This window comes from Platichthys flesus, chromosome 19 (assembly GCF_949316205.1).
Source record: "Platichthys flesus chromosome 19, fPlaFle2.1, whole genome shotgun sequence".
Lineage (NCBI taxonomy): Eukaryota > Metazoa > Chordata > Actinopteri > Pleuronectiformes > Pleuronectidae > Platichthys > Platichthys flesus.
Genome location: NC_084963.1, coordinates 17,067,300 through 17,094,393, shown reverse-complemented (window position 1 = coordinate 17,094,393; position 27,094 = coordinate 17,067,300). Strand labels below are relative to the sequence as shown.

Here is a 27,094-nt window from a genome sequence, read left to right as displayed (position 1 = left end):
TATGATATATATATATATATATATATATATATACCCCAGCCTGGAGGAAAGTATGGTGAACTCTGGGTTTTGGCTGTGTATCCTCCAGTGGTTTTTGCATTGACGTTGCAGATCCAGCATCAGTCCGTCATCCCTCAGTAAACTTGGTCCCTGCAGGAGCCACATCTCAGCCCCTCTTTGTTCTCCTCCTGCATCACTGAGCCTTCGCCACATGCATGTTGCACCATCAGAGCGCACACTCACCATACTGTTCCGCACGAGATCCAGGCCTGTACTCTCTGATTTCAGTCTGCCTGTGATACTACAGCTCTCCCCTCTGCACCCCCACCCACCCCTCTCCATCCCACGGCACACACTCACGCTTCCCACCTCCCCCTCAGCCTCCCCGCCTCTCGCCTCGTCTTCCCCGGACTGCAGCAGACAGAGAGAACCGCTGCATCGGCAAGAAGACAAGGAGCCAGAAGGAACCTCGGCGAGATGTCCGCTGCCTCTGCCGCTGTGTAGAGGAGGAAACCGGGGGAAGGAGCCTTCAGACTCACCGAGCTCAGCATGACGGATCTGCTCCTCTCTGACAGACTGTGAGTATTTTATTAGCTCTCCTCGTATAACACTTTATGTGCCAAACTGTAACTTCATCTTCCTCCGCACTCGGATCGCATCACTCTCCACCTGTTTGGATCATAGTAATATTGACATAATGCAGAACGGAAAGGGAGATTCCAGACGCAAGAAAAGCTCAGTTCGATACAGAATAATGCCTCATGTGCGCATGATTGACAGAAAAGTTCGTGAACTTTACAAGTTGTACAGCATCGCTTATAGATGTGATCAGGATGACAAATTCCCACCACACACCCCATTGGATCATAATGTGTCTGCGTGCGTTTAATCAAAGAAAATGCATCTGTTCATTTGACGACGTTTCCACAATTCAGAGCAGATTGAAGGAGTGTGTGCACATGTCGGCAGTCAAGCTGCTACTTCTTAGCTGCCGTGTGTGTGTGTGTGTGTGTGTGTGTGTGTGTGTGTGTGTGTGTGTGTGTGGTGCTGAGGCTGCGGGGATATTGAACCATCCCGTCGTGATCAATGGTGGGTGTAAAGATGAGTTAGTGCAAACACACACACACACCCACACGCATACACATACGCGCGCACACGCACGCACGCACGGCGGCGGCGGAGGCAACCCCCGAGCTTTCCCGCGCACATGCATCCAGAGTGAGTCTGCGGTGGAGCTGCGCAGAGAGGGAGCACCTCCATCCATTACTCAGTATAGTCCCCGTATCTCGATGCAGTGCGCGGACAGTCGTCTAACTGCACATGGCGCAGGATTGATTCCTGGGCGGGACAGCCCCCGAAATCTAATTATGGGACGCGACTTGCGTCAACACAGTGCGCGGTGATTGATGTTCTTTCCTGTATGTGGTGTGTGGGTCGTGCTTGTGCAGCCTGTGGAGCCTCTGTGCAGGCTGCACTGGTGCACGGTGCAGGTGGAACAAAAGAGGAGGGAAGTGACAGATGAGTTTTGCATTGAGGTTTCCCAGGAGGCTGAATAGGGAGTTTGATTGGATCAAACATGGAGAAATCGTGAGCAGGCAGGTGGTGTGCTCCAGGGCTGTCCCCTGACTGGATAAATGTTCAGTTTGAATAGACACTTGTCAAACACAGTGGGTAGATTAATGTTTGCCTTATGCACGTATATCAGTGTTTGCTTTACCTCTGTGGTTACCATATTGTATGTTATCTCAGCTTCATCCATTTGATGGAAAACTAATGGAACACAAAGGAGGGTTTGGCTTGAATGGGTCTGCTTGTCATGACAAGGGTCAGGGCAGAAAGTCAGAATGCAAAGTGATGGCCAATCACCATAGCCTGGAAAGAATAGTATTGTTCAAATGGGCAGCTTTCCTCTAGAGGTGCAGAGTGTGTAAGCCTGCTGTTATCCCTTTTTTCCAGCCTTTATGCTAAGCTAAGCGCAGTGGCTCCACAGCTGATGATCTTCACAGAGACGTTTCCGTTAAAAAAGAATAGCATCAGGTGCATTTTACCCAAACGTTGCCCTATTTTATCCGTGAAATGATCACCCTTCTTCTTTGAAAGTTATGAACAAGGCCCTTTAACATTGCACTAAACAAGCAGACAGACAGACAGATGCAGATGCACACAAAGTTTCTATCAAATCCTGATTTGGGCTTCCACAGAGGGACCCCCACAGGAGCTGGCTAAGCTCCAGCAGTTAGTAAACCCTGACAGCCATCATTATATACAAGCAATCAAGCAGCTGTGTGTAAGTGTGTGAATGTGTGTGTGTGTAAGTGTGTGAATGTGTGTGTGTGTAAGTGTGTGTGAAGTTATGAGTTTGTGCTTTGTAGAGCCTCTGCAGTGGTACTAAGGTACTATATACTGTTGTATAATGTAGTTCATAATAATACTTGGTACTTTTACAATAAATCTCTTCCTCACTGCTTCCCATTCATGCAACATTCATGCGAATTCGACATCCCCTTGAGGCTGCGTGTTCAAAGTGCTTGTTTCTCCCTTTGGGAAAGCAGAGCACATGCTTGCACCTCCTTGCAAGCCATTTTAGAGTGGGTTGGTTATGGTAACACTGAATCATTTCTACAGGTTTGAGAACTGAATGTTACGGAGTCCATACTGCACACCAGTTGGACGCTGTAATGCTGTATGTTGTTAACTGATAATAGAAGACAGAAGACAATGTTTTTTGATTTCCATTGGTAAGAAATCCTGGTTTATAGATTGCAACTGCTTGGTTCACTTTGCATACATTTATTCTTAAATTAATTACGTGCTGCATTGAACGATTTGGAAATTAGCTCAAAATGGTGAAGAATTGTAGCCCCTCCAACAGACACTGATGGCAGTGGTTCCAGCTTTTAGAGCTGTACGGGTGCCAGCTTTTCGGCATTTGCTCCAAAACTTTTGGTGAAAATGTGTGGATCCGGTTCCAGATAATTACCCAGCACTACGGCAGAGGTACATGGTTAATACTCTCACACTGCACCTCTGGTATCTTCCTGCAGTGGTTTTACTCATGATGGAGCAGAAAAAGCTTTACTGTATCTGATGTATATGACATTGGCAACATTGTTGTGAAATGGTATTTACTTAAAAAAGTATTTACTAATTTACAATGTTTTAACCAATACTTAACATTACAGTTACATGGCTGATAGCCAGTGTAGCAGCTCACTGCAGGTGCGTTTTTTTTATGTAAAGAATAAGGCTGTCAGACGCCAGTGAAAAAATAAAATGCGATCTAGGAAGACCAGTTTGAGTTACAGACCTAAGAGTCATTATCTTAACATTCAATGCGACAATCATGAGATTTGCATTAGAAATAAAGGTAAACTACCAAAACTGTGCACTTCATTGTATTAGAATAGTGAACACAATGCTTGGGTTACTAACGATGCCTCGCCATCTAACAAAACTTGGGCCAGATTAAATAATTCGATGGACAATGCTTGATTTTTTATGTGGCCACATTTAAATGATTGAAGTTAAACCCCCAAAAAGAAAATTGTTTATTAGCTGCACCACTGTAGGGGAAATGCTGCTTTATTTCTGTCACGACCTAAACTCACTTATCAGCAGATCTTGGCGTGTAGTTTTATTCACACAATGTGCATTCACAAATGCTCATGCAGCCATCTGTGGCCACCGCAGGAAGCCTGTAGGCTCTGCACACACTACTTGCATTCACATATTGTCAACCAGTATGGCGCATGCAGATAGAGGATCTTGTCTGACCTGCATGTTCCGCATTGTTCATTGCGCTTTTCCCTCCCTCAAATGCACAGTTTGTCTATGGTTTGTTCTGATGAAGTTTTGTGAGAGAACAACAACCTGCAGACATTTCCTCTATTTCCCCCTTGCACACTATATCCAATGAGTATGCACCTGCAGAGTGTATTCATGTGTATATGTGTGTCTGTGTTTGTGCCTGTGCGTGTATGTGAGTGATTAATGGACGTAGCTGGATGGCGTCAGCGAGCCATGACAGCACGAATGCAAGGAAATCATTTCTTCCCTCTCCGTGGACTGCTGATTCAGAGCTCGTAGGAATTTTGCTGATTGCTAAAACCACATCATAAGGGTGCTGTTATAATAACCCCAATCACAGCATCACAGCGGAGGGCGAGAGGAGTCGCCATCAAAAAGGAAATAAAAACGGCCATAAATGATATTAGCCCTCTTGTGTACGGGAGGAAAGGCCAAAGCTGTCGGATGAAATGTAGCGCCTTGTATATATGCGATTCCCTACATCAGCAGTATATGGTGTGTGAAAATTCCATATGGGTAGCTTAAAAAAAGGGCCGTACATTTGGACTGGACTTGAAAGAATTATCTCTGTAGCTCAAACGGCAGTGAAAGACTTCTAAATGTCAGTATAAATGACCATTTGCATAAAGAGGAGAATGGTTATCCCATCATGAATAATGAAATGTCAACAGCAGAGGGATATCTTTCATGTTCTGCTTTGCCATCGAGGCGAAGTCTTTGAAATTTTTGCGGCACTCGGACGAGAAAGAGGAGGGGATAGAGAAAGAGAGTGTGCATGAAGAAAGACAGAAGGTAGAAGTGAAGAGAGATTGACGGTTATAGGGTGAGGGGGAAACTACGGATCAGCACGGAGAAGGTAAATTGAGACCAGGGATTAAGCAACAGACCTGCAGCTGACTGTTCTGCACCGTTAGTCATTTTCCCTCCATCATCAAAAGTGTTGAAGAGCAGTCAGTTCCTTGGTCTGTTTTATTTGCGGCCATTTAGTGCGGAATCTCTCAGAGCATGACGGACCATGAGCACCGGGAGAGACGGTGGACTAGTGGCAGAAAGTGCGACTATGGGATATAAAATCCGACGATGGTCTCTGGTTCTTGTAACAACAAGAACAACTTACCTGGACGGACAACACCTGGACAACACCTGAATCTGTTCCACACTGTCAAAGTGCCTACCCCACCCCACTGTCTAAGTGCCACTGAGCAAGGCACCTTACTCCCCTAACACCTTCTCACCGGGGCTCTGTGCATGGCTGCCCACTGCTCTGTGTGTCCTCCTGTGTACACCAGATGGGTCATTGCAGAAAACAAATTTCCCCCCTTGCATGTCGTGTGTGTGTGCGTGTGTGGGACTAATAAAGTGTATCTGTATCTCAAGGGTTACAGTGCAATTCTTCTTAAAAGCATATCATGAGGTCTATCACAGAGTTTGACCTTTAGTCGCTGATGTAAAGCACTCAGCGTGAGGAGTTTGGGGAAGTTTGCAAAGACGAGTAGAAGTCACTGACAAAAAAGGTCTTAACAGTCTGGTTTCAGCCATTTAGTAAAGCTAAGGTTGGAAATCCTGGAAAAGTTAGCAAGAGGAGGCGTCGCTTTGATTAAGGCAGCCCATATATGATGGAAATTATTTGTTGTGTTTATTAAAGTCATGTGAGGGATAGAGACGCTGCCTTTTTTTCTTTGTTAGACAATGCTATTTTTTTATGGCTACGAGGACTTGAAGAGTATTTCAATAAATATAAAAAAGTCTTTCATAAACAAGTGACCAACCCTGCCTTTAAATGCATTATCTAAAGCTTTAGAAATAGGATGGTGTCACTTTGTATTGGATGCCTCATCTTAAACAATCCTTTTAAAAACGTCCCCCTAATCAACAAAAATATCATTAAAATGTAAGTGTTAATATATTTAAGAAATTAACGTAGCTTAGCATAAAGATTTCACACAAACTAAAAAACTTGATAGTTCTGTTGGGAGTTAGTGCAATGTTGTAACTACTTTTAACCCCTATTCATATGGGAAGCTAAGTTAATTTTGTTCCATACATAATGCGCAGGCATGAGAGAGGTATTGATCTTCTCATTTTACTCTTGGCAAGAAAGAAAAAGCATATTCCCCCAAAGTCATTTTGACAAATGATATTCTCTCTGTGTTACATACACGCTCATATATCAAGCACTGCATGCGGTTTCAGTACAACTGTTGAAATTAATTATTATTATTAATTTTAACACATCGAAACTCTGCTCACTTTTTCTTTCAAGTTGCACCTCTCAAAGTTTTATTGTAGAACCTGTTGCCACGGGACGGTGGGTTTGGATGGTCATCCTGCCGCTTTGACGGATCTACGGCCAGAGGGAGTTAGTGTCCCATCATCTGTCCGCCGAGCACATACAGTAGTTAGTTAGAACTCATTTCCTACTTCACTTCATTGCTGCATTGCACCAAAAAATGTCTTGGGCTGCTTTTACGTCGCTGTGGAGCCGCGGGCCCTAATGTTCAAATGACAGATCCCAGCTCATGCTTTATCTAATCTCTCTGAGCAAAGGTGAGAAGAAACACCATACATCAACCTGCCACACTCTATTTGGGCACTAACCCAGTCTCAACACCTCCTGTCCTGACACTGCAGATACAAATAGAGCATTTTAGCATGTGGAACCTAATGATAAAAGGTGAATTTTTCTTTTATATTGCTTGTGACAGTCCATTGTATCAAGACACATACTGAGTGTAACGAGAATTCTTGTGTAGCAAGGCCAGTTTACAGATATATTCAGTTGGTTAATTGAAACCATAGAGAACTATACTAATATTAGCAGATGCCAATAACTGCTGTTGAGATCAACAACGAAGTTTACAAAATGCATTTAATAATAAATACATAATATGACATTTCTATAGCATTGTTACTACACCATTATCTTTAAAAGTTCATAAACAATTTCTGAATATGAATTTTACTGGATCTTTGGATATTAAGCAAAAAAATGCAAAGTGTATTCGCTCAATGCTTCCCCCTCAAATGACAAGCCATGGAAATGGTACTTCACATGTGGTATGCATGTGTTGAATAGACATGCATACCACATGTGGTATGCCATTTTTGACATTCGTAATCGGTCTGTCAATAACAGTGTTGCTGAAGGGCTTTGGAGTGCAATGTGAGGGCCCAAAGCTTACTGGTGTTCCTGCTGCAGTGGACCTCTGGTCTGGTGGCTGCCGGTCACAGTGTGGCAGACGGACGTAGACTTGAGCCTGATGTGATGACAGTTCTTCTGAGACACCACGCCAGTGTCACAGCCGAGTGAGCCCCAAGGGGAGTCAGTCATACAGGCTGACATGTATTCTGAGGCTAGAAACATGAAGCTGAGATATTACAGACTCTGACAGAAAACATGGCTGGCCAAATTTCCAAGATTTTATTTCTTCTCATCTATGTCAGGTCGCTTTTTCGGCAGATGGAAGGAAGGTATGAACTTTCATCGACATGTTGACGTTCTTATAAGGTTGAGGAGATCCATTCATTAGCAAACACCAGCTGATATCGAGCAACGGGTGGGTTATTTTACCCTTTTCTGCATGGCAATGCGGGCAGAGAACATGGAGTCCAAAGCAGTCCTGTGGCGGATGATTGATGGGGGCTGGTCTTTTTCTGCACAAAGCAGAAACGTTTCAGGCCGTGCAAGGTCGTCAGTGAAGCTGTTAGTCTCCTGTGTGGCCCTTTACAGTAATGATGGCACTGACTGACTTATGTCTACACACCATGGCATAATAATCATAGTAATAATGATAATTATGGCAAATAATAGAGTACATCAATGGGGCGAGTACAATTCACCGGAGAAGCTCAGTGTTCTGAGAGGCATAGTACTGGAGGGACTCCAGCAAAATACTTCAAAGTCATCAGTTGCAGTAAAATGAAACTTGGCTTCAAACTAACACACTCATTATATGTGTAATTTGTTGTAGTTTGTCCTTACTATTGTTGAGGGTTAAGGGCAGAGGATGTCTTCACCTTGTTAAAGCCCTATGAGACAAATTGTCATTTGTAAATATGGACTGTACAAATAAAATTTGAATGATTGACTATTACCCCTCATTAGCCTTTTGCAATCTATCCCATCTCTCATACTTTTCTAAATGTTTGTTCCAGTTGATTGATTGGCTTGTTTAAAGATTTCCCTCTATATAATTTAAACCAAGACCTAGGCACACGTAGTTAAGCCAAACTGCAACTTATATGGCTTTGTGCACAATTGGAGCCTTATCCAGCTTTTCACTGAAGTTCAAGGAGATTTATCTGTACATCTAAAAACAACGAGACTTGTAGTACTACTATCCATCTGCCAGATTTGTCAAGCTCATCAATCTTGGTTAATTTGGCCTGTGACATCTTTATGATAGTATGATGCAGATGCATTCTCAGAGGGTACAGATTTTTTTTCTTTGCTTTTCAGTTTATCAGTCAACAGCAGTTTGTGTCAGCTTTAGTGTGAACTTTGGTTGAAATGTTCTTTTGGAAGTTCTTCTCAGTACCAGGAAACACTGCCTTCAAGTATGTGTGACAGACGTCCTTAATCAAGCTAAATGTACTTTTCTCTTTCTGTCCCCACAGGCTGATGCTCTCCTCTACTGAGCTCTGACAGGTCTGAGGATCACTTCCCATTTGAGATCAACTGTCTCCATTTCAGCACTGTCTGGCTACCCCCATCCAATGGAATCAGACATCATTACTTAATCATTAGTATCCTTGCAGCTGAGTGGCTTTTCAGCTCTAATAAACTGCTCTAAGTCCTTCTCTGTCTGGGGATAGAAGACCAGAAGAAAGAAAAAAACTGTAACTTAAACTTGTTGGAGTAAAAGCTCATTAGAGTTGAATTAAGAGATTTTAGTGCCAGCTTTCCCTGTGCCAAGATGGATGAAACGCACAACAACAGGACTTCCTTGGTCAAAGGTGCCAAGGACATCGCTAAAGAAACCAAGAGGCATGCTGCCAAAAACCTCGGCAAAGCTGTCGATCGTGCCTCAGATGAATATTCAGCTCATCGCAGCTACAATCGTTTCCAGAACGAGGATGAAGATGACAACAACTACAATACTTACACTCAGCAAGATGGTCAATATGCTGACAATGCAGCCAATGATGAGGATGGAGCGTCTAGTGACGCCACGGAGGGCCACGACGATGAAGATGAGATCTATGAGGGGGAATACCAAGGTGTGCCTGCCAACAATGAAGGCAAGCCGCGGGATGGTCAGGTGGCTCTCGGCCAGCCAGTTTCCGACAGCCAAAAGAGCAGTAAGGAGCTGGAAAACGAGAGACAGGCAGATGAGGAGGAGCTGGCCCAGCAGTACGAGCTAATCATGCAGGAGTGTGGCCATGGGAGATTCCAGTGGCAGCTGTTCTTCGTACTCGGGTTGGCGCTCATGTCAGACGGCGTGGAAGTGTTTGTTGTAGGCTTCGTCTTGCCTAGTGCTGAGACAGACATGTGTGTCCCCAACTCTGGTGCCGGATGGCTTGGTAAGGATCTGCAATGCAGTTTAGTTCTTAAATACCCACACACCCAATTGTTTGTATTCTTCCTCCGATACAGAACATTAAAACACTGCCTTGTCTTACCTGTCAGGACCCAGTTCTCTACCCTGAGAACGACATATGTGCTCATGAGATTAAGAGATGAGATTAGAGAGAAAATGATCAACCCTTTATACTCTTATATTTGTTTAAACTTTGTGATTTTGGAGTGTACTCACTGTTGGATTGTGGTCACCTGTGAATGAGATTAGCAGAGGTCTTTTAGCATCAAACTTTCAAAAGCTGAGGATTTTGTTTCTGCTGGTTTTACATAATAAAAATTAATTCACAGGTCTTGGGAATTAGTGTTACATATGTGAAAGAGGTTTATAACCTGTTGTTGTTCCAAATGAATTAGTCTCATACATTGGCTCATCTGATGATATTCGAAGCAATGTCAGTTATGTCTTTATAAAATGTGGGTGTGGTGAGTTCAAAATAGATACACAGATAAAATAGATCTTAAGTGTTATAATGTTGGCAATAATTAGTATGAAAATATTTATTGGTTTAGTCTCACATAGCCAGACCACACAATGTCCAAGCACTGTATCAGCTCCAGAGAATGGTCTGTGTCCATTATCATTCTGCTTCTGGAGAAAAATCTTATTATACGTATTTCTTTAAACCAATACAAATAGTCTTAAGTGACCTTAAGCCCAGGAGGTGGTGATAGTGGTCTTGCATAATAGTAATGGGCTGGACTTTTGTGTGGATCATTTGCACAGACTAGGGTGCGAGGCATTTCATTTTTGTGATTGTCTACAAGGGCACCAACTGCATAATTGCACTAGTCAGCAGACCAGGAAGTGTTTTGATAGAAAACGTCTGTCTGCCGCTGCCTTATTGTGTGTCTATGGAAGTATCAAATGTCAGTTTTCTATGTTTGAACGAACACTAACATAACACAGCCCTATCTCCAACATACCTGTCTGAGGTCATTTTGCATTGTAGGTAACATTAATGCCAAGCTTACATTGATGTAGGATTGTATTTAAAAAATATCTGATTCTGCCATGTTGACAATGATGAGTTGAGTTTAGTTTCCTTGTTGAGTCCTGACAGTGTCACATAAATTCTACATTGAAGCACTTTTAAGAAAGCACCAAATTTAAAGGAAAACATCCGCCTAATTGGATAACAGTGTTCTTAGAGTTTTTTATATTTGATTCACTGAGTGTAACCTCAAAGTGCCTCACTGCGTCACACATGCTGTGATTCTGGGTGCCAGCTATCGGAACTTAAGATTCATTGCCAATAGTAAAGTAAAAGTGTAGTACGATTGTCACACAGGCAAAGATCCTGAATATCTAATGTAGAAATGACAGCAAAGATCCTGACTTTGGAATGGAGCAGTTTGACATTTTAAATTCACCTGGCACACTTTTAAGAAGTCAAAAATTCAGCTCAAACTGATTGAAATGGATCCTGACTGACGCAGACAGGCAGGAGTGAAACATGCATGACTTATACAAATATTTTTGGCGTTAATGGAATTTGCATCTGTGCTGACACCCTGCTAATGACCTGTGCTGTTTATAAAATGCAGGACTGTGCATGGGGAGCGGTGGTGGGTGACACTTTCCGCTGTAATCTTATTGCTTTAGGAGCTGTAAGCACGTTGTCATGGCACCAGGTATTTGGATACATGAGTAGGAGGTGTGTTAAGCTCGATGGAACTCTCCCACACCAGCGAAAAAGTTGTGTTGGTCTGTCGATAATGTGTCTGTGTGTTGGAGTGTGCGTTGTGGGATTTGGCTTCATTATTTCTCTCGCTTATATCAAAAATAACTAAATGGTTCTGGCTATTTTCTCATTATGCATATTCCCAAAAACAGGGTGTTGATGTTCATTGTCGATTGAAAGCATCAGTATCAGTCCCATACACAGATTAAAGGGAATAAACCCACTTCTCTTCTTTTCACATTATGATTGTATGGTTTGAATGCTGATCTTATTTATTGCTGGGAGCAGGATTGTTTTCTTCTATTATTCTGTCGCTGGTCTGTTTCATGACTCATCTCTAAGTGGGAGACGGGAGCGAGAAAATAGAAAGAATTACTCAGTTTACCAACTTTCTCACACACTGCATGAATACAGGAGGTGTGTATACACTCACTTATGGATGTATGCCACACGAAATATAACTGATGTTTTTTTTCTAACCACAGAGATTCCTTGTGAAGGTCACTGTCTATATGAGTCTATCAATCCTCTCTGGACATCTGGCTGGAAGGAGAGACTGAAAGCAAAAACAAGATGAATAAAAGAAAATTATACCGAGGTTGTCCTGCACAGTCAAATGCTCTTCTATACCATCGCTTTGAGCAAGTGATTTATTATCATCATTTCACTTCCTACAAATAAGGTACAGTATATGAGCAAAGGATCACAAACAGCTGGATTAAATGTTAGGGAGAAATATTGCAACAGCCATCCTGACTTGAAGTTGCAGACTGAGGTTTGTTTCGGCTGACTCACGCACGCTATGTTACATCAGCTCTGTATGTGCAATCTACAAAAATAGATATTGATTGTGGTAAAGTGGAAAAAGTTTATCGAAAACTTTACAAATGAGTAAAGACAGAAGCAAATACATGATTTGGCTCCTTAGTATTCATTTGGGAAGTGTTGTTTAAAAGACGTAAACTAGCAACATTTCCTCATCACAACTATGGTTACCCTATTTGTTGTTGTAAATAACTTGAAATAAAATTTCAGCTGTCTGACACTACGTTGTAATTGAGGAGTAGGGAGGTGCAAAGTTACACTGTCGCCTCACAGCAGGAAGGTTTTTTGTTCAATTAAGTTCGATGCAATTTTATTTGTCTAGTGCCAAAGTCAACATCCATTATGTCAAGGCACTTAACATCCTATTTATTATAGAGATGCCACTTCCGGCAATGATGCAGCACATTAGCCTTCTTGTGGCGTTGACAAAATGAATGTGAGCCTAGTGGTTCACTTGTAAAATAGCAAGTGTGGCCCCAATATCCCTTAACAGTGGCAAACATGAGGTGCTCTAGGCATGGTGTAAACCTAAAGTGGCCCATATGGTTCTAATAGCATCTATCTTTGGCACCTTAGATTGACATGCTACATTGCTATGGTTTACTTTTGGCCCAGTTCTGGCAAACAGGAGCGAACCACCCACAAACTGCCTGTATTGGAGTTTGACTTGCAGTTTTCATGTAGGTAGGAACATCAGAGACATGGAGGTCAGGTAAATAATATATATAGAAACAGTAGAAAGCAGATTGTGGGAATGGATGGGTTTCTATGGCTGAATGGCCACAATAGAAGCGGCTCATGAGGGAATGATAAAGCACGCTGAATGCAACTTTCAGGGAGTCTCACCATCATCCAGTCATGGCATTTCCTAGTACATGTAAGAAGTAGGAAGGATAAAGTAGTCTGTGACATCTGACATTTGGTAAGTTGATGTTGGGGCATCGACTTAACAAAGTTACAAAAAAGAAAGTGTCGATTTCATTTCAAATGCTGTTGGACTTTCTGACAAACAATTTGAAGCATCCTGACAGCTTTAGTTTGAAAATGTTTGGCGTAGCGGTGGATATATCACAATTGGAAATGGAAATTTACCTTTTGTTTTCATCTACAGCCCAGTATTCTCCATTTTCATTAATCATCATATTAAAAAGGTTTTAAATATCTAAATCTAGTCATGTTAATTTAAATTATGTTACTTTATATTCATTTTTTTTAGACCTCCTTACATTTTATCTCTGAATTCATCCTTTCATTCTTTTCCTGACTAACATATTCATTCATTCATTCATTCATTAGCTCTTAACGACATAGAAATACAGGATCCTTAACCACAAGGGTTTCCACTGTAATATAATAGAAAAGGTGAGATGCTATCCAGATATCGGTTGTTCAATTTTTCATCTCCCTGCTCTTTTGTGTCCTCTCTGTTACCCTCCTGCTGTAATCCCTCTCTTACAGCCTCTGTGTGTCTTGCAGCCATGCAGGTGATCTGAAGATATGGGCTGGAGTTAATCTCTGCAGCATTGTGCTTCTCTGCAGTTTAGCTATGGTAGACTGGCTCACGTACCTCCCCTGAGAAAGAAAGGGAGAGCGCCGTTTTCATATACACTTCCTATCAATGCCTCAATGCCCCCATCCTCCCTCTTCCCTTCTACCACACATGGCTTTAATTTGTCTGCGGGTGTTTTCCTGCACCACTGTTACCATTTTTAGGATGTTTGGTCAAATTTGTCCTGGCTCACATGAAGCCCCGTTGCATATCATGGGGTCAAGACCTCCTGAGTACACCTGCAAGGTCTGCTCAGAGGACCTTTGTGTAACTGATGCTAATTGTTTTTGGAGGGTTTTGCTCGGAGCGGTGTGGTTGCTTCATGTGTGCGATCACAAACACCATCGACAGCCGAAGTAAATCAACACAATGCAGTAATAAATAGGCTCCGCTGCAGCCTTAGGTGGGTTAATTAAAAAGTCTGGGGACAGCAACATTTGCTGCTATCTCTTCATTCTCCCGTCTTTTTCGCTTTCTTATTCACAACAAAGCGCCAGCTCAGGATCTATTCCCCTCCGAACTGCCCAGGCAGAGCGTTCACAATTCACTGTGGCATTTCCTCTAAAACCGTAATGATTGAGCTGTTTGTTGCAGTGTGGAGTATTGATCTGAGTGGGCAACATGAGGAGGAGCTTGATTCATGGTGCTGAAAAACAGAAAAACTCTAATAGAAAACATAAAACACACAAGCATCATTAAAATTATAGGGGATAATGCACAAGTTATAAAAACACTAAATGTAACGTAACTGTGATGATTTCCGACGGCTGGATAATTTACCAATTGGCCAAAAGAACTGATGAGATATCAGCACCCATTACAGGAGACATATTATGTTCATTTTCAGACACATATTTTTAATTTGTGTAATTGCTTCAAAATGTTTACATGCTCCTAATGTTTAGAAAACACAACACTGTCCTCCACTATCCTACTGTCCATTGCTGCAGCTCCTCTTTTCAGCATCTGTCTGAAACACGTTTTAGATTATTTAAATCCCCCTTCCTGAAGCCCAGTCTCCTGTGATTGGCCAGCCTGCCCACTCTGTTGTAGATTAAGATTAAGATGCATTTATTTGTCCCAAACACATGCACAGGCACACTCATGCAGGTAGGGAAATTTCAATCAATCAATCAAATTTTATTTAACCTCTGCTTTTGACCCATCTGGTGCAGGACACACAGAACAGTGAGCGACCATGTACGGCGCCCGGGGAGCAGATGTTGGGGGAGTAAGGTGCCTTGCTCAGGGGCACTAGACAGGGTAGGGAGAATTCTCTTGGATTTTTGGACAGATCAATCCAGGTTCGTCTTTTTGTTGTTTCTCCGTTAAGTCCAACCAGACGGGCCCTAAGATGTTATGTACATTTACCCAGGTTGGATCAACCTTAGAAGAGGGTGTCTTGGCCAAAACACCTGATGACACTAAGGTACACCATGGAAGATATGTCCCCACAATCCGCTGGTGGTCACTTACATCCGATTGTAGTGGCCACTAAGACCTTCTAACATCTACTGGTAGTTGGTAACCTAAATTGTGCAGAAGATCTTTAAACATAAAAGGGATATTCAACATCTCAACCTATATTCTCAATGATACAATTCCATGGTCTGCTGAAACATTTGAGACAGGTCATGGTGAGTAATACTTGTTGAATACAATATCTTAACCAAACATGTGAGAGTGAATGGATGAATAATTATCTTCACCACATACACAAAAATATTTTTTTTCTATTCACAATAAAATTAGGACAAATTCTGCTTCTGTTCCCTACAAAGTAGAGGAGATATTGTGTCCAGTCTTCACTTAACAGTCAAACACTAAATCCCCAACTGATCCCGAAAACTTCATACCACACCTACATACCTTCCTACCACATGTATCCTCCTCTGTCTCAGGGAAGTGGAAGTGGATAGTTTTACTTTAAATTTAACTTTTTACAGTAAACAAATCAGCAGGTGTTGATGTAATTAATATCCACGGAATGTGCTTTATTTCCGGGGGTCTGCTCTTCCCTCCCTGCCTCCCCACTCCTCCTCCTCTCGCTTCCTGCTGTCAATCATGCACGGCCCCTCCGGGAATCCCCTCATCTGCTGAAATACTGAAGCTCTCACTTAATGTCCTTAATGTTTCCACTGAGGAAATTAGCGCTTGGTTGGACTGAGTGCTGTCTGTGTGCCTGCGCTCTTCTCTCATCCATGCCACGCTGCATGGTGATGAGTAGGGGAAAAATAGAAAGGTGTCAGGAGAGAATTACACTGAACACATAAGAGCTAATTACTTCATGGAGACAATTTAAGAGTGAGCTGAAATAATCCCTGTAGATGCAGAGAAAAGCAGCACAGTGTACCTGTAAAAAGAGCAAAGACATTCTGCAGGGAGCAAGATAAAATATGAACAGTACAGATGAGGTGGATCACTATAGATTCTTTGGCATCAAAACACAGTGTTTCTGCTGGATTTTGGATGTGTTTAAAGTACTGACTTACCTGAATTATATATTCATATTTACATATTAATTTGTGATGTTTGCAGCATTTGTAAAATTGAGTAGTGACCAAGTTACTCTAGACAGATAGTTATCACTTTCACAGCCCGCAGGCCAAAACTGACCCACAAGATAATTTTGATCATCTTCTTTTTTTATAATTTTTTTTCCACCATATTGAACTGAGGGGTATCATTGGTCCTGATCGCTGTCATAGCGACAACATCGATTGGATTGCTTCTTCTTTATCAATGAGTCTACCTAGTAAAAGTACAACATCTGTTTTCGTTGCTGCAATGGTTTGTATTGAGCATGAGTTTTCAGAATCCTGGTAATCATGGATGCAAATAAACCAGGTAGGATGGACACAAAGTTTTCTAACTAAATCTTACTGTTTATTAAAAGCTTTGCACACAACGTCCAGCACACAAACAATAAACAGTGACAGTAATTATGCCTTTGAGGACTCTGAATGGAAGAAGATTTGTAGTAGCTCTCAATCATTCTCCTATAACAGCCGACACAAATGATTACAGTTTAATCTTATACACAGGGTTTACTTGACTCCTCATCGTCTCCATAAGATAAGTAGTAACTACTCTGAATACTGCCCTAGGTGTAAGACTGAAATAGGATCCCTTCTCCACATGTTCTGGACGTGTGATTGTTTGGAGCAGTACTGGAGCTCTATCTTGGACATTGTTAAAATAATTGTAGGGGTGGAAATCCCGGCCAGTCCACGGCTGACACTATTGGGGGACTTGTCGATTTTACCAATTAATATGAGAGTCAACACTCGTTTTATCAGATTAGCCCTGATTGCAGCTAACAAATGCATAGCTATCAACTGGAAAAGTGAGGACCCCCCTGGTGTTTCCTTGTGGCTTAAAGAGCTCTCATCATATTTACCATCAGAAAAGATTTTGTGTGGTCTCAGGGGGAGGCCATCAGTTTTTGATAGGTGTTGGGGAGGATTTGTGGCATTCCTACACAGTGGAGCTGCTCCTGGGCGTGACACGGGTGGTCAACATTGAGATAGGACTGGATACACTGAATGGGACTGTTGTTATGTTGTTACATTGTGTGTGATCTGGATTTTGTTGTGGTTTATTTTTGTTTATTTATTTAATGTATTTTTTTTTTTTTTTTTCATTTTTTATTTTATTATTTTTTTTTTTTTATTTTTTTTTATCTTTTTTGTTTTGATTTGTCAGTATTATCTTCGCTGATGTTGTAGTTATTTTTTTTTTTTTTTTTTTTTTTGTTGCTGTGGTTATTGCTGTTGTCCTTTTTCGTTCCACTCTGGCCCATGGGGTGGGGGTGGGGGGGGCAGGGATTTGATGCCCTGTATCACTGTTGTTTGTTTGAAAAATTGAAATAAATAAATTGTTTAAAAAAAATAAACAGTGACAGTATATTGGAATAATTCGGAAGTAGCTCCAGAGCATTAACACAGAACAAGAGAACAGCCCATTCCAAACAGGCAGATTCAGAACGGGCACTGCTCTCATTCTTTAACAAAACAAAAACCTTTTGCATGCCTTGATAAAACTAGGGCTAAGTGTAAAACCTGTTTTTACTGTAGATAGCTATAATGTCTGTCACTTTGCCCCTGTTTGAAATTGCTCAACATCTATTGGATTAATTGTCATGACATTCCACACAGACATTCATGATCAACAGAGAATAAAACCAGCTGAGGCCGCATGACATTTTGTCTTCTGCCTGTAAAATATAGTAACCGGTTGCTGATGGATTGGCACAGAGCAGCGCTGAGGCTGAACGTGTCCTATAAAGACATTGATGGAGAAGTGCCTGTGCTGCTGCTGTGCTACTTTCACTCCTCAGACTGAAGACATGGTGCGACACTTGTAATTAAGTAGGAGCTTTTTGTCGAGGATGTAATTATCTTATTCTTTCAGATTACTGATATTTTCATGAGGCAGCGTTAAAAGACGTCTTTTCGTGCCATACTGTGAAAGATAAAGCTCCGATACACAGGCATTTTAGAGTTGATGGCAGGTTATGTCTTGTTGGTGGATATTCATCTGCTAACCTGCTTCACTACATGAGGTCAAACACTGGGAACCCTGTGCCCACGGATTTTAGTCTTGGCCAATTTAAATAAAGCCCTGCAATTGGAAAACAAGTGGCGGTTATAACAAATGACCTACGTTTGAACCCTGCAGAAGAGCACAAATCCAGTTCCCATAAAGATTCATCCTGTGCCGCATCACCACCACCACCCTCCCCCTTTATTACAGATACAAACCCAGTGTGAGGGAAGCCATAAAACAAATGAGCTGATGTTCCTGGATAGCGTCTCCTTCAGTTCACGCGTTCATATTCAGTGTTGGTTTGTGGCTACACCAATCACAATATGTCACCAGTTTTCAAAGAATGCAGCAGTTTTGATATTCACTTTGATATTTGGAAGTTAGCGTCGGTGTAGCATGCTGGCTATATAGGAGAGCCTCCCCTGCAGTAGCAGTGGCTGTCACCCATAATGAATCACTAGCTCTCAGTTTTATGTCTGCGCAGCTCGATAAGAGCCTCTTCTTTCAGTGTATCGGTCTCATCACCTCAAACAGAGCGAGGGAGGGAAAAAAAGAGAGAAGTTTACAATAAGAAAAAGTCAAAGCTCCTCTTCCTTGTTTTGCGCCGCCGCCTCGTCAAACAGTCGCATCTTCCCCTTCCACACGCATTAGCATTTTTATTAGCACATAGAGAGTAAAATGGATCATTTGCTGGCCTGACAGCCCCCACCATCCCCCCACGCCCTCCCTTTATGCTGTGATGTTCCCGGGGACAGTAAGAGAAAGGACCCGGACTTCCTGTGGACAAGCAGCAGCACGAGACAAATGCCTGGACGTTAAAAGCAGGGCTTCGAGTTCAACTGCTGCTCCGTTTCCCCCTGTGGTCACTTAATGAAACATCAGTTACCAAACACACTCATTTCATTCAGAATTAACTAAATTGGAGTCAAATCTTGATTATTACACAAGAGTAGTTTGCTTTACAGACAGCAGGTGACCAGTCAATAGATAAGTGAAATGCAAACACATCTATTGAAGCACATTGTGCATGTGGCGAGATCTAACAGCAGCTGTTGTGTTGTAACTCAATCCCGCTACACTGCAGTTTCTATCATGTAATACAGAACCACAATGTTTGCGATCAGATATTGATCCTGTCTACCATGGACTGCAGATTTCATCCAAACTCAGACATATCAACTTTCATAATTAGAGGAAGGAAATGAAAGAGCTATACCCTCAATGCAGTCTAACCACGGTTGAGTTGATCCGCAGTGTTGTTGCCTGTTGAAGTGCTCCAAGCCAAACTCAACACATCGATCCAACTCCGCTATTTATAGAGACATACTTTTTAGGTGACCTCTCAGTGTTCTGTCGATAGCCGGGAAATAACACAACCAATTTCTGAGCTCGGTGATGCTATTGGTAAGCACCACTTTAAGTTTCAGCTGATGTTTTGTTTGTGTCCAATCACACTGCAATAATGGACCACTGATATCTGTAGTGTCACCAGTTGTCACAGTGATCCCTCATAACAACAAGAAATTTCATGCACACCTGTGCCCAATGTCTTTTTGTGAATGGTTAGTTTTAACTGTGGTACCCTGCTACATTAGCTTTACACTTTAATTTATTATGTCTCTCTCATTAGTTGGTGGAGACCAAAACTGAGGTAAAAGGCTAGCTACATGTCTGCTGGAAGTGCAAAAGGGGAAATGTTTTATCAGGAGTTTGGCAAATCAATTAAAAATGTTATGGTATCATAGTGTTGTGTTAGCAGCTTATTTCTATTTCAAAAACGTGGTTAACGCTGGTTTTAAGAGTCTGAACTGTACAAAAAAAGTGTTTCAAAAACAACTTACTAACCCTCACTACTACAACTACATTTAGGGGTTATTCTCAATTTTTTTTTCATATTTGAGCGTTCGATCAGGTTTACAGGCCCCATGCAGCCTTTAAAATACACAATAACTCAATCATGCAGTCTAGTTATCTAACATTTGTTAAATGAGGAATGCAAAAATGAGCGTGACTGCAATGTTTACTCCAGATGGTTGTGATCATCTCTCTCTCTCCCTTCCTGCCTCTCTTCCTCCAGGTAGCATTGTGTACCTGGGGATGATGTTCGGAGCATTTTTTTGGGGCGGCCTGTCGGACAAGTTGGGCCGTAAACAATGCCTGCTGATATGCCTGTCCGTCAACGGCTTCTTCGCCTTCCTCTCATCCTTTGTTCAAGGCTACAGCATGTTCCTCCTCTGCCGCATGGTCTCTGGTTTTGGGTGAGTCCACTTTACATTTTTGCTTTTTTCCCTTGTCTTCCCAATAGTTCCACTTTACATCCCATCCTCCTCCTCCTCCTTCTTCCAGAGACTGTAGCCTCTCAGAGGACTTTCCATCTCTGACCTGATCCGTCCCCGTCCCCCCCTTCCTCTGCTGTCTCCCCTCCTGACAAGTCAAAGCACATGACAAGGGGGTTCTGTCACTGCCTGGCACCAGCACATCCTCATCCCCTGAGTGAGGGGAGAAGGAACAAGGCGAAACAGGAACATTTGCAGAAATGAGCTGAGCACAGCAAATGAACATCTGGTGCTGAACGTTGGTGTGGTCTGCTTGGCTGCCCACATCCTTGATAAATGACACACACTCCAATCTTAGTGATCTGACATCCCTGTTCATTTATGACCTATAAAGGTCACCTCTAGTGCAGAGGTCAGGGCTGCTGAGGTTAATACAAAGTAGATTACGTTGAACAAAATCATTATGGGACACACTTTGTTCTAATGTGACTACATGGTGATTACTAAAGCTTGTATGAGGCTTGGATAACAGTAATAAGATCTAAATGTAAATTAAAGTCAGAGGGTGCTGTTGTCGGCCTGAGGGCATTTGTGTGATTGCTTTAAAACCTCTCCGCTGGGGAGAGCTGTCAAAACCAAGAACCAGTAAGAAAATGTTATTTTCCCGCTGCTGTGCTGAAGACTCCTACAATTATTTGTGTGTGTTAAATATTCATATCATTATAGACCACAAGTCAAGCATGTTTCCAATACAATTAGTTAAATCATTAGTTAAAAGTTATTCTGGCAGTTACCTGATTTGCTCATTCATGTTAAGTTACACTTGTATAAGCAACCAATAAGACTCTCATGGTTCCTTATAGTCTAAAAAACGACCAATGCCTTTTCTTAACATTTTTTATTAGTAGCTTTAGCTTTTATTTCAATACTTAATATCTTAATCTTAATCTTAACTTCATTCTCAATCTGTATTGTGAAAGAGATTTATGATTGCGCATATCCATTTAAGAATATGTGCCTGATTAAACAGATCTATACTCCTGGGAGCTGTAGCGGCATTTGTGACAGAGTAACAGATTTCGAAGGAAACGCCGGGGTCTCCATTTTTTTTACAGCCTCAGTCAAAGAGAAAAACGACCCAGCATTGAGTGTTGTAGCCAGACGGGCTTAGATTGTGCTTGTTTCATTAACGTTTCCTTACCTCATTAACTTGCTACCATGAGCTGTCTCAACAATCAGTGAAGGCGAGAAAAGAGAGACTCAAAGTGCCTCTCTTTCAAATCACACATTCCGTATCATTCCTAATGTCCTAAGAGGATAAGGTGCTGCAAACTAATTTTAATTAAGACCAACACATCATAAATCCAATATAAGAAAAATTAAATACATGTGTAACTATCAATTCCATAAACGACTTTCAGTATGCGCAACTCATATCTTGAGAACCATTCATCTTATCGACTTTACACCTGGTATGTGTATTGTAAATTGCCCATGGAAATGTGTTACAGATTTAGGTGCGGTTTGGACATGTGGTAAATTCAGTTTTATACTCTTAAACACACAATATTTTTAGATGCAGTTGCTCATATAAATTAACACTTAACTGGTTTCCACCTCGCCACTGATCTCTTTTGCTGATTTCAATCACTCTTCAAATAGTTTGCCTCAGTTGCCATCATTCTAAGGGGCAGTGGGAATCTGTTGAACTCTAACGTCCCCAAAGATGCATAATCATAAGTCATATATTTGACAGTATTTTGTCACATGGGACAATGAGTTCATTCATTGCAAATTGACAAAATCCTTATCCATCTTCATCATCTTCTTCATCATCATTGGCTTTCAATGATTTCATGTAACCATAAATCTTTCTTGTTTTGCATGTTTAAAGGAACCATGGCAACTGAAGCATAAATAGCTCATTATAACTATAACTATTTTTGCAGGATCGGGGGAGCTGTTCCAATAGTATTCTCTTACTTTGCGGAGGTGTTGGCTCGGGAGAAGAGAGGAGAGCATCTGAGCTGGCTCTGCATGTTCTGGATGATTGGAGGGATTTATGCCTCAGCCATGGCCTGGGCCATCATCCCACACTATGGTGAGTGACAGCTCCGACCTGATACACCAATCCTAACAAATCAACACTGATGTGAGTGCCAAGTCACATAATTCCATCAGTAATAGAACATAACAATGAAGAGAAGAGGTTTAAACAGGAAACAGCTTGTGAGATGGGGGGGGGGGGGGGGCTGTGATATAATGTTTAATCTACAGTTGAAATATGAAACCTGCAGGATGTCCAGTTTGTAGAGTTATCAGATATTTTGTCCTTGCTAATACTTACAATTGAAAAGGAATTACAAATGAGTAATACACCAATAGTATGCGCAATGTGTATTTGATGATGACGTCACCCTGTGTCTCTGCAACAGTTGAGCCACATTCAACTCTTCTCTGGAAGCCCCTGCATCCTCCAACACTTGGCACACCTGCTATTCAGCCTGAGTTGCTCTATTTATGAATATTATATTAAACGAAAAGGGCGACATGTTGGTAAACTGGTTAGCAATGTTATCTCACAAGGATTTGTTTGAATCCTGGTTCACCCAGGGGCTATCTGTGTGGAGTTTGCATCTTCCTCATGTCTGCTTGGGTTTAATCTGGGTACTCCTTCTTCCACAGTCCAAAGACAAGGCTCACACAGGAGACTCTTAACTGACTCTGTATGTTGGCCCTGTGATACGCTTGCAAGAAGCAGGGTCCACCACAGGACTAAAAGGACTCTTTTCTGTTTTGCTGCAATGCTGTAAACCGAGCAGAATTCGGACTGAAGATTGTGTCTTGTTATTTTTCAAAAAAAAAAAACTTACTTACATATGAGCCACCCACATGAACAATAGTAAAGCAAATACATTTTATGAGATACATGGATGACAAATATCAGTAGAAAAAAGGACATGTCATAGGTCCCCTTTGCAGTTTCAGAAAGAGAGATTCAGCCAAGCAAACAGCCCATTCCTGTCAGGCCAATTTTTGAAGGGCTCTGCGGCAGTAGTGTACAATTAGAGCAAAGTAACTTAATGTACATCTGCTCTCAGCTCCGGTAAACCCAGGTTCCACACTGAGCGAGTTCCTCACCCTCAGGAAATAATTTGCATCACTAGTTTAAACATTACTACAAATAGATGGTAGATGGTTCTACTCTTGATGATGCTCCCTGCTGTACCGAAGCTCATGTGGATCTCTACGTGATACAGAAAATGCAGGAGAGAAAGAAAAAATCTAAATTTAGAAATCGTGATCCTCGAGGGGGGGGGACTCAAACACAAAGCGAGCTCCGACAATAGCGGCAGCATGAAAGCAGCAAAGCAAACAGAATGTCAGCCTCCATGGTGAATGTGAGCGTGACGGCCTTTAAAAGTAAAGTTGGTCGTAAAGTCACCTACCGGAGAAACTCAGGGGGGTGGCAGGAAAGACATTCTCTGACGCAGGAACAAAGGATCAACAGTTCAGCCATATTGACGATTTAAAGCATCAACAAGACCTTACAGCAGCAGTACTGCAATCTTCACAAAATCACAGTTCACAACACATAATGTGCATGTATAATCAGTGTTTGTGTTTATTTACTGGAGTTTTAGTGACAAGGTCTGAGGCAGTAAAGAAAGTGAAAGGCTGGCTGATACAACAAATCTCATAAACCATCCTGAGGAAGGGCGGGAGGATAACAGACAGGGGCGGAGGTGTGTGTCAGAGGATAAGAACAAAATTAACGAAATGAAATCAATCTGCCGCGGAGGGGTGTGGACGAGGAGGAGAGGAGCAGAGAGAGAGAGATCGAGAGGTCGGCGGGGAGTGCGCTTGATTTATGTGGCTTGAGTCAGTGATAATCGAAAGGTGAAGGGATACTGCAGAGGGCTAAAGGGAGGCGGCGATAGAAAGCAAAGAGGACGGGAAAAAGGGAAAAAGTATCAAAGGGACGGAGAAGAGGAGATGATGAGCCATGTTGGGCTGATGCCGTGCGATGAACGTTGGCTCCTGGACCCTTTGATCAGGACATATCTCTGAGAGGGGGACTATGTTTCAACAACAGGTTGATTAAGCACCTCAAAAAAAGTGCTTTTCTTATCTAGGGTAAAGTCACAAGAGCAAACCCTCAACTTCACTACACCATGTAAAGGAAACTAGCCGAGGAAGTGTGAACCTCTATAGTCGGGCCAAAGAAAGACATGCGTTTTATTTGCGATGTCAAGGAGAAGTTCTACACCACCCACAATCCCCAGGTGTAATAAAGAAGTTTCTCTAATGGAGTTTGTTGTTACGTTAAGGGAAAGTTAGGCACGACCATGAAAATCCTGATGACAACGATCTTAACATTAATCATGGACATTTATGATGTTGATTGCAGTCTGGAACGAAGAAATGTACCATGTGGTTATCAACACTAATATTAAGCTATTACAGTCTGTTACTATACTAACACTATATTAACAACAAAGATAAATTCAAGAAGAATCACTGGAAATAGTTGGATATGGATCTATCCCAAGGGTTCATGGGATTCATAATTCCCTCACTCCTAAAACAATTGTACAAAATGTTTTTTAACTAGAATTCCTCTCGTAGCTGGTCGGATCTGTTCCTTGCTTTAAACTCTGTTAATAGGGCTTTTCTGAAACGTCAATGGAGAAAATGAATGGGAAATTCAGTTACGGAACCAGAACTGTTCTAAAAGTAGGAGTAGTAAAAGTATTACTGTTCACACTGTAATCCCTTGTCCCTCATGTGTAGTCAATCATGATATCATGGTGTTTCAGTGAACTAATATGTGCTTGTGGTGGTTTTTCTTTGTTCAGGTCTTGACAATCCTCATCTCTGTAACTCTTTCCCTCCTAGTACAAACACAACAGTTAATGGAGTAAAATAAAATCACATTTAAGAATTTAATAAGCAGTGGAATAGTTTCTCTGGGTAATCCATAGGCAAACTGTCAAGAGTTTTGTTTGGTTGAATGTAGCTCCTGTGAAAACTGTCCCTAACCTTTTATTGTGGTACCATACTGTTTTAAAAAAAATTATAATTGACCCTTTTTGGGAATAATTTCTTTCAGCTAATAATGGAAGCAAACGGAACAATAAAGATGTATTGTTGCATGGGGAAAACAATATATGTGCCGATGCTCACAAGCATATTTGTGTTTTACTAAAGATGTACTAAAGAAGTTTCCATATGCAGTCTTTGTGTGTGTCTTCACACACTTTGTTTTTGTGTATGAGTGAGTGTGAGGGTGCCGACACAGGCTCATAATTGAGGTCAATTGATTAGATGCCAGTGTTTTAACACATTTTTTCTCCAAGATGCAGTGGTGTGTGGGTAATAGGTTCCGCCGCAGTGCTCTCTGCATTGACTGGTGGACAAAGGCCAGATATCTGTGTTTGTGTGTGTGCATGCCTGTGTGTGTGCCTGTGTGTCCGTGTGTGTGTGTGTGCGAAACTGTATCAGGCTGTATGTCTTCATGTGTGTCATTTAGTCTTTTTTAAAGTGTTAATCTGGTGATACAGATACAGAACTGAGAAATTACAGGTAAATGAAATTGTCTAGAGAACTTGTTCAGGATGCAGGATGAGGAGAAAAGTAGAAGAAGCACATGTGTGTGTGTTTGTGTCTGTGTGCGTATTTATGCAGGCATAGTGCTTTAATATTTGAGCCACAGCATTGACCGATGGCCAAGGACAGCTGTTTGTGGGTTATGTGCAAGTGTGTCTCAGTTGTGCTCACTTACTGTAGAGTAGGGACATAAATCTTGCTGAGTATCTCAATCATTCAGCCGTCCCCTCCAGTCCATTACAGCTATAATCCCCCTAATGAGGTTTTTACTGGTACATGCTTGAGGCAACCCCTCCACCCCAAAAGAGTACAGACACACACACACACACACACACACACACACACACACACACACAGATGAATTCCTTGATCACTGATTCTAGTGATAGTGTGGAAAAATGAAATGCAGCTTTTGTAGTCAAGATAGGAATTGCGACAAGCAAAGTTTTCTCAGAAAAGTGCGATGACATTTGATCTGCAACTATTGTTGTGGAAAAACCTGCTGGTCAATGGTCAACTCACCAGTGATGAAAGCATTCAGGATCCCTCTGAATTCATCGATAAAACAACTGTACATGATGTCCTCTCATATTCTGGAGTCTGCTTTCCTGCAGTCCAACTTTCAACCCCTACAGATCATTTAATCTATGGGTCTGCTAAATACTAAACAATCAAATATATTTTATAATTCTGGAGAGAGTATTACCTGCTTACGCAGTCTCATATCTGTCGTATCTAGGGAGTGAAGCCTTTGACCTTCGCCAAGCTCTCTCACTTCCTCAAACACACGACAGCCAGCTGCACTATGCCCCAGAGAGAGGACAGGAGACAGTGTCTCAGAATTTTTTTTTTTTTTAAACCGCGGGGTAAATAGTTGTTTAAAATATCCCCGCTATAGTGTAGACAGAGCCTGAGTTTATGATGTCAATTCTGATGTTTAACTTCAACAACTGATGCATATAGTGTAGAGGGATTTTTAATGTTCGTTGTTATATTTTTCTGTTGATGCCAAGTGATCATCATAGTGCTGTACAGTACAGTTGATTGCCATTCACACGTTCACACACACACACACATTCATACAGTGCATGTATGGGCTTTGTTCTATGAGGGGTCTTTTTGGGCGGACCATCTTGGAACTTTTTAACACAGACATTTCAGGATTTAACCCCTGAATGCAACAGACCTTCTAGCTGAGTGTCGCTCTCCATGGTGC

General features: G+C 41.8%; 1 protein-coding gene across 1 annotated transcript in view; it reads left to right on the top strand.

Moving 5' to 3' along the window:
- Nucleotides 1-443: 443 nt before the first annotated feature.
- Nucleotides 444-27,094, top strand: part of LOC133974568 (synaptic vesicle glycoprotein 2C-like) — a 38,046-nt gene continuing 11,395 nt past the window's right edge. The window contains exons 1-4 of the mRNA XM_062412185.1: nt 444-578; nt 8,425-9,330; nt 20,070-20,250; nt 22,218-22,369. Of these exons, the coding sequence (XP_062268169.1) occupies nt 8,724-9,330; nt 20,070-20,250; nt 22,218-22,369 (940 nt within the window). The 5' untranslated portion in view covers nt 444-578; nt 8,425-8,723. The remainder of the gene's footprint in view (nt 579-8,424; nt 9,331-20,069; nt 20,251-22,217; nt 22,370-27,094) is intronic.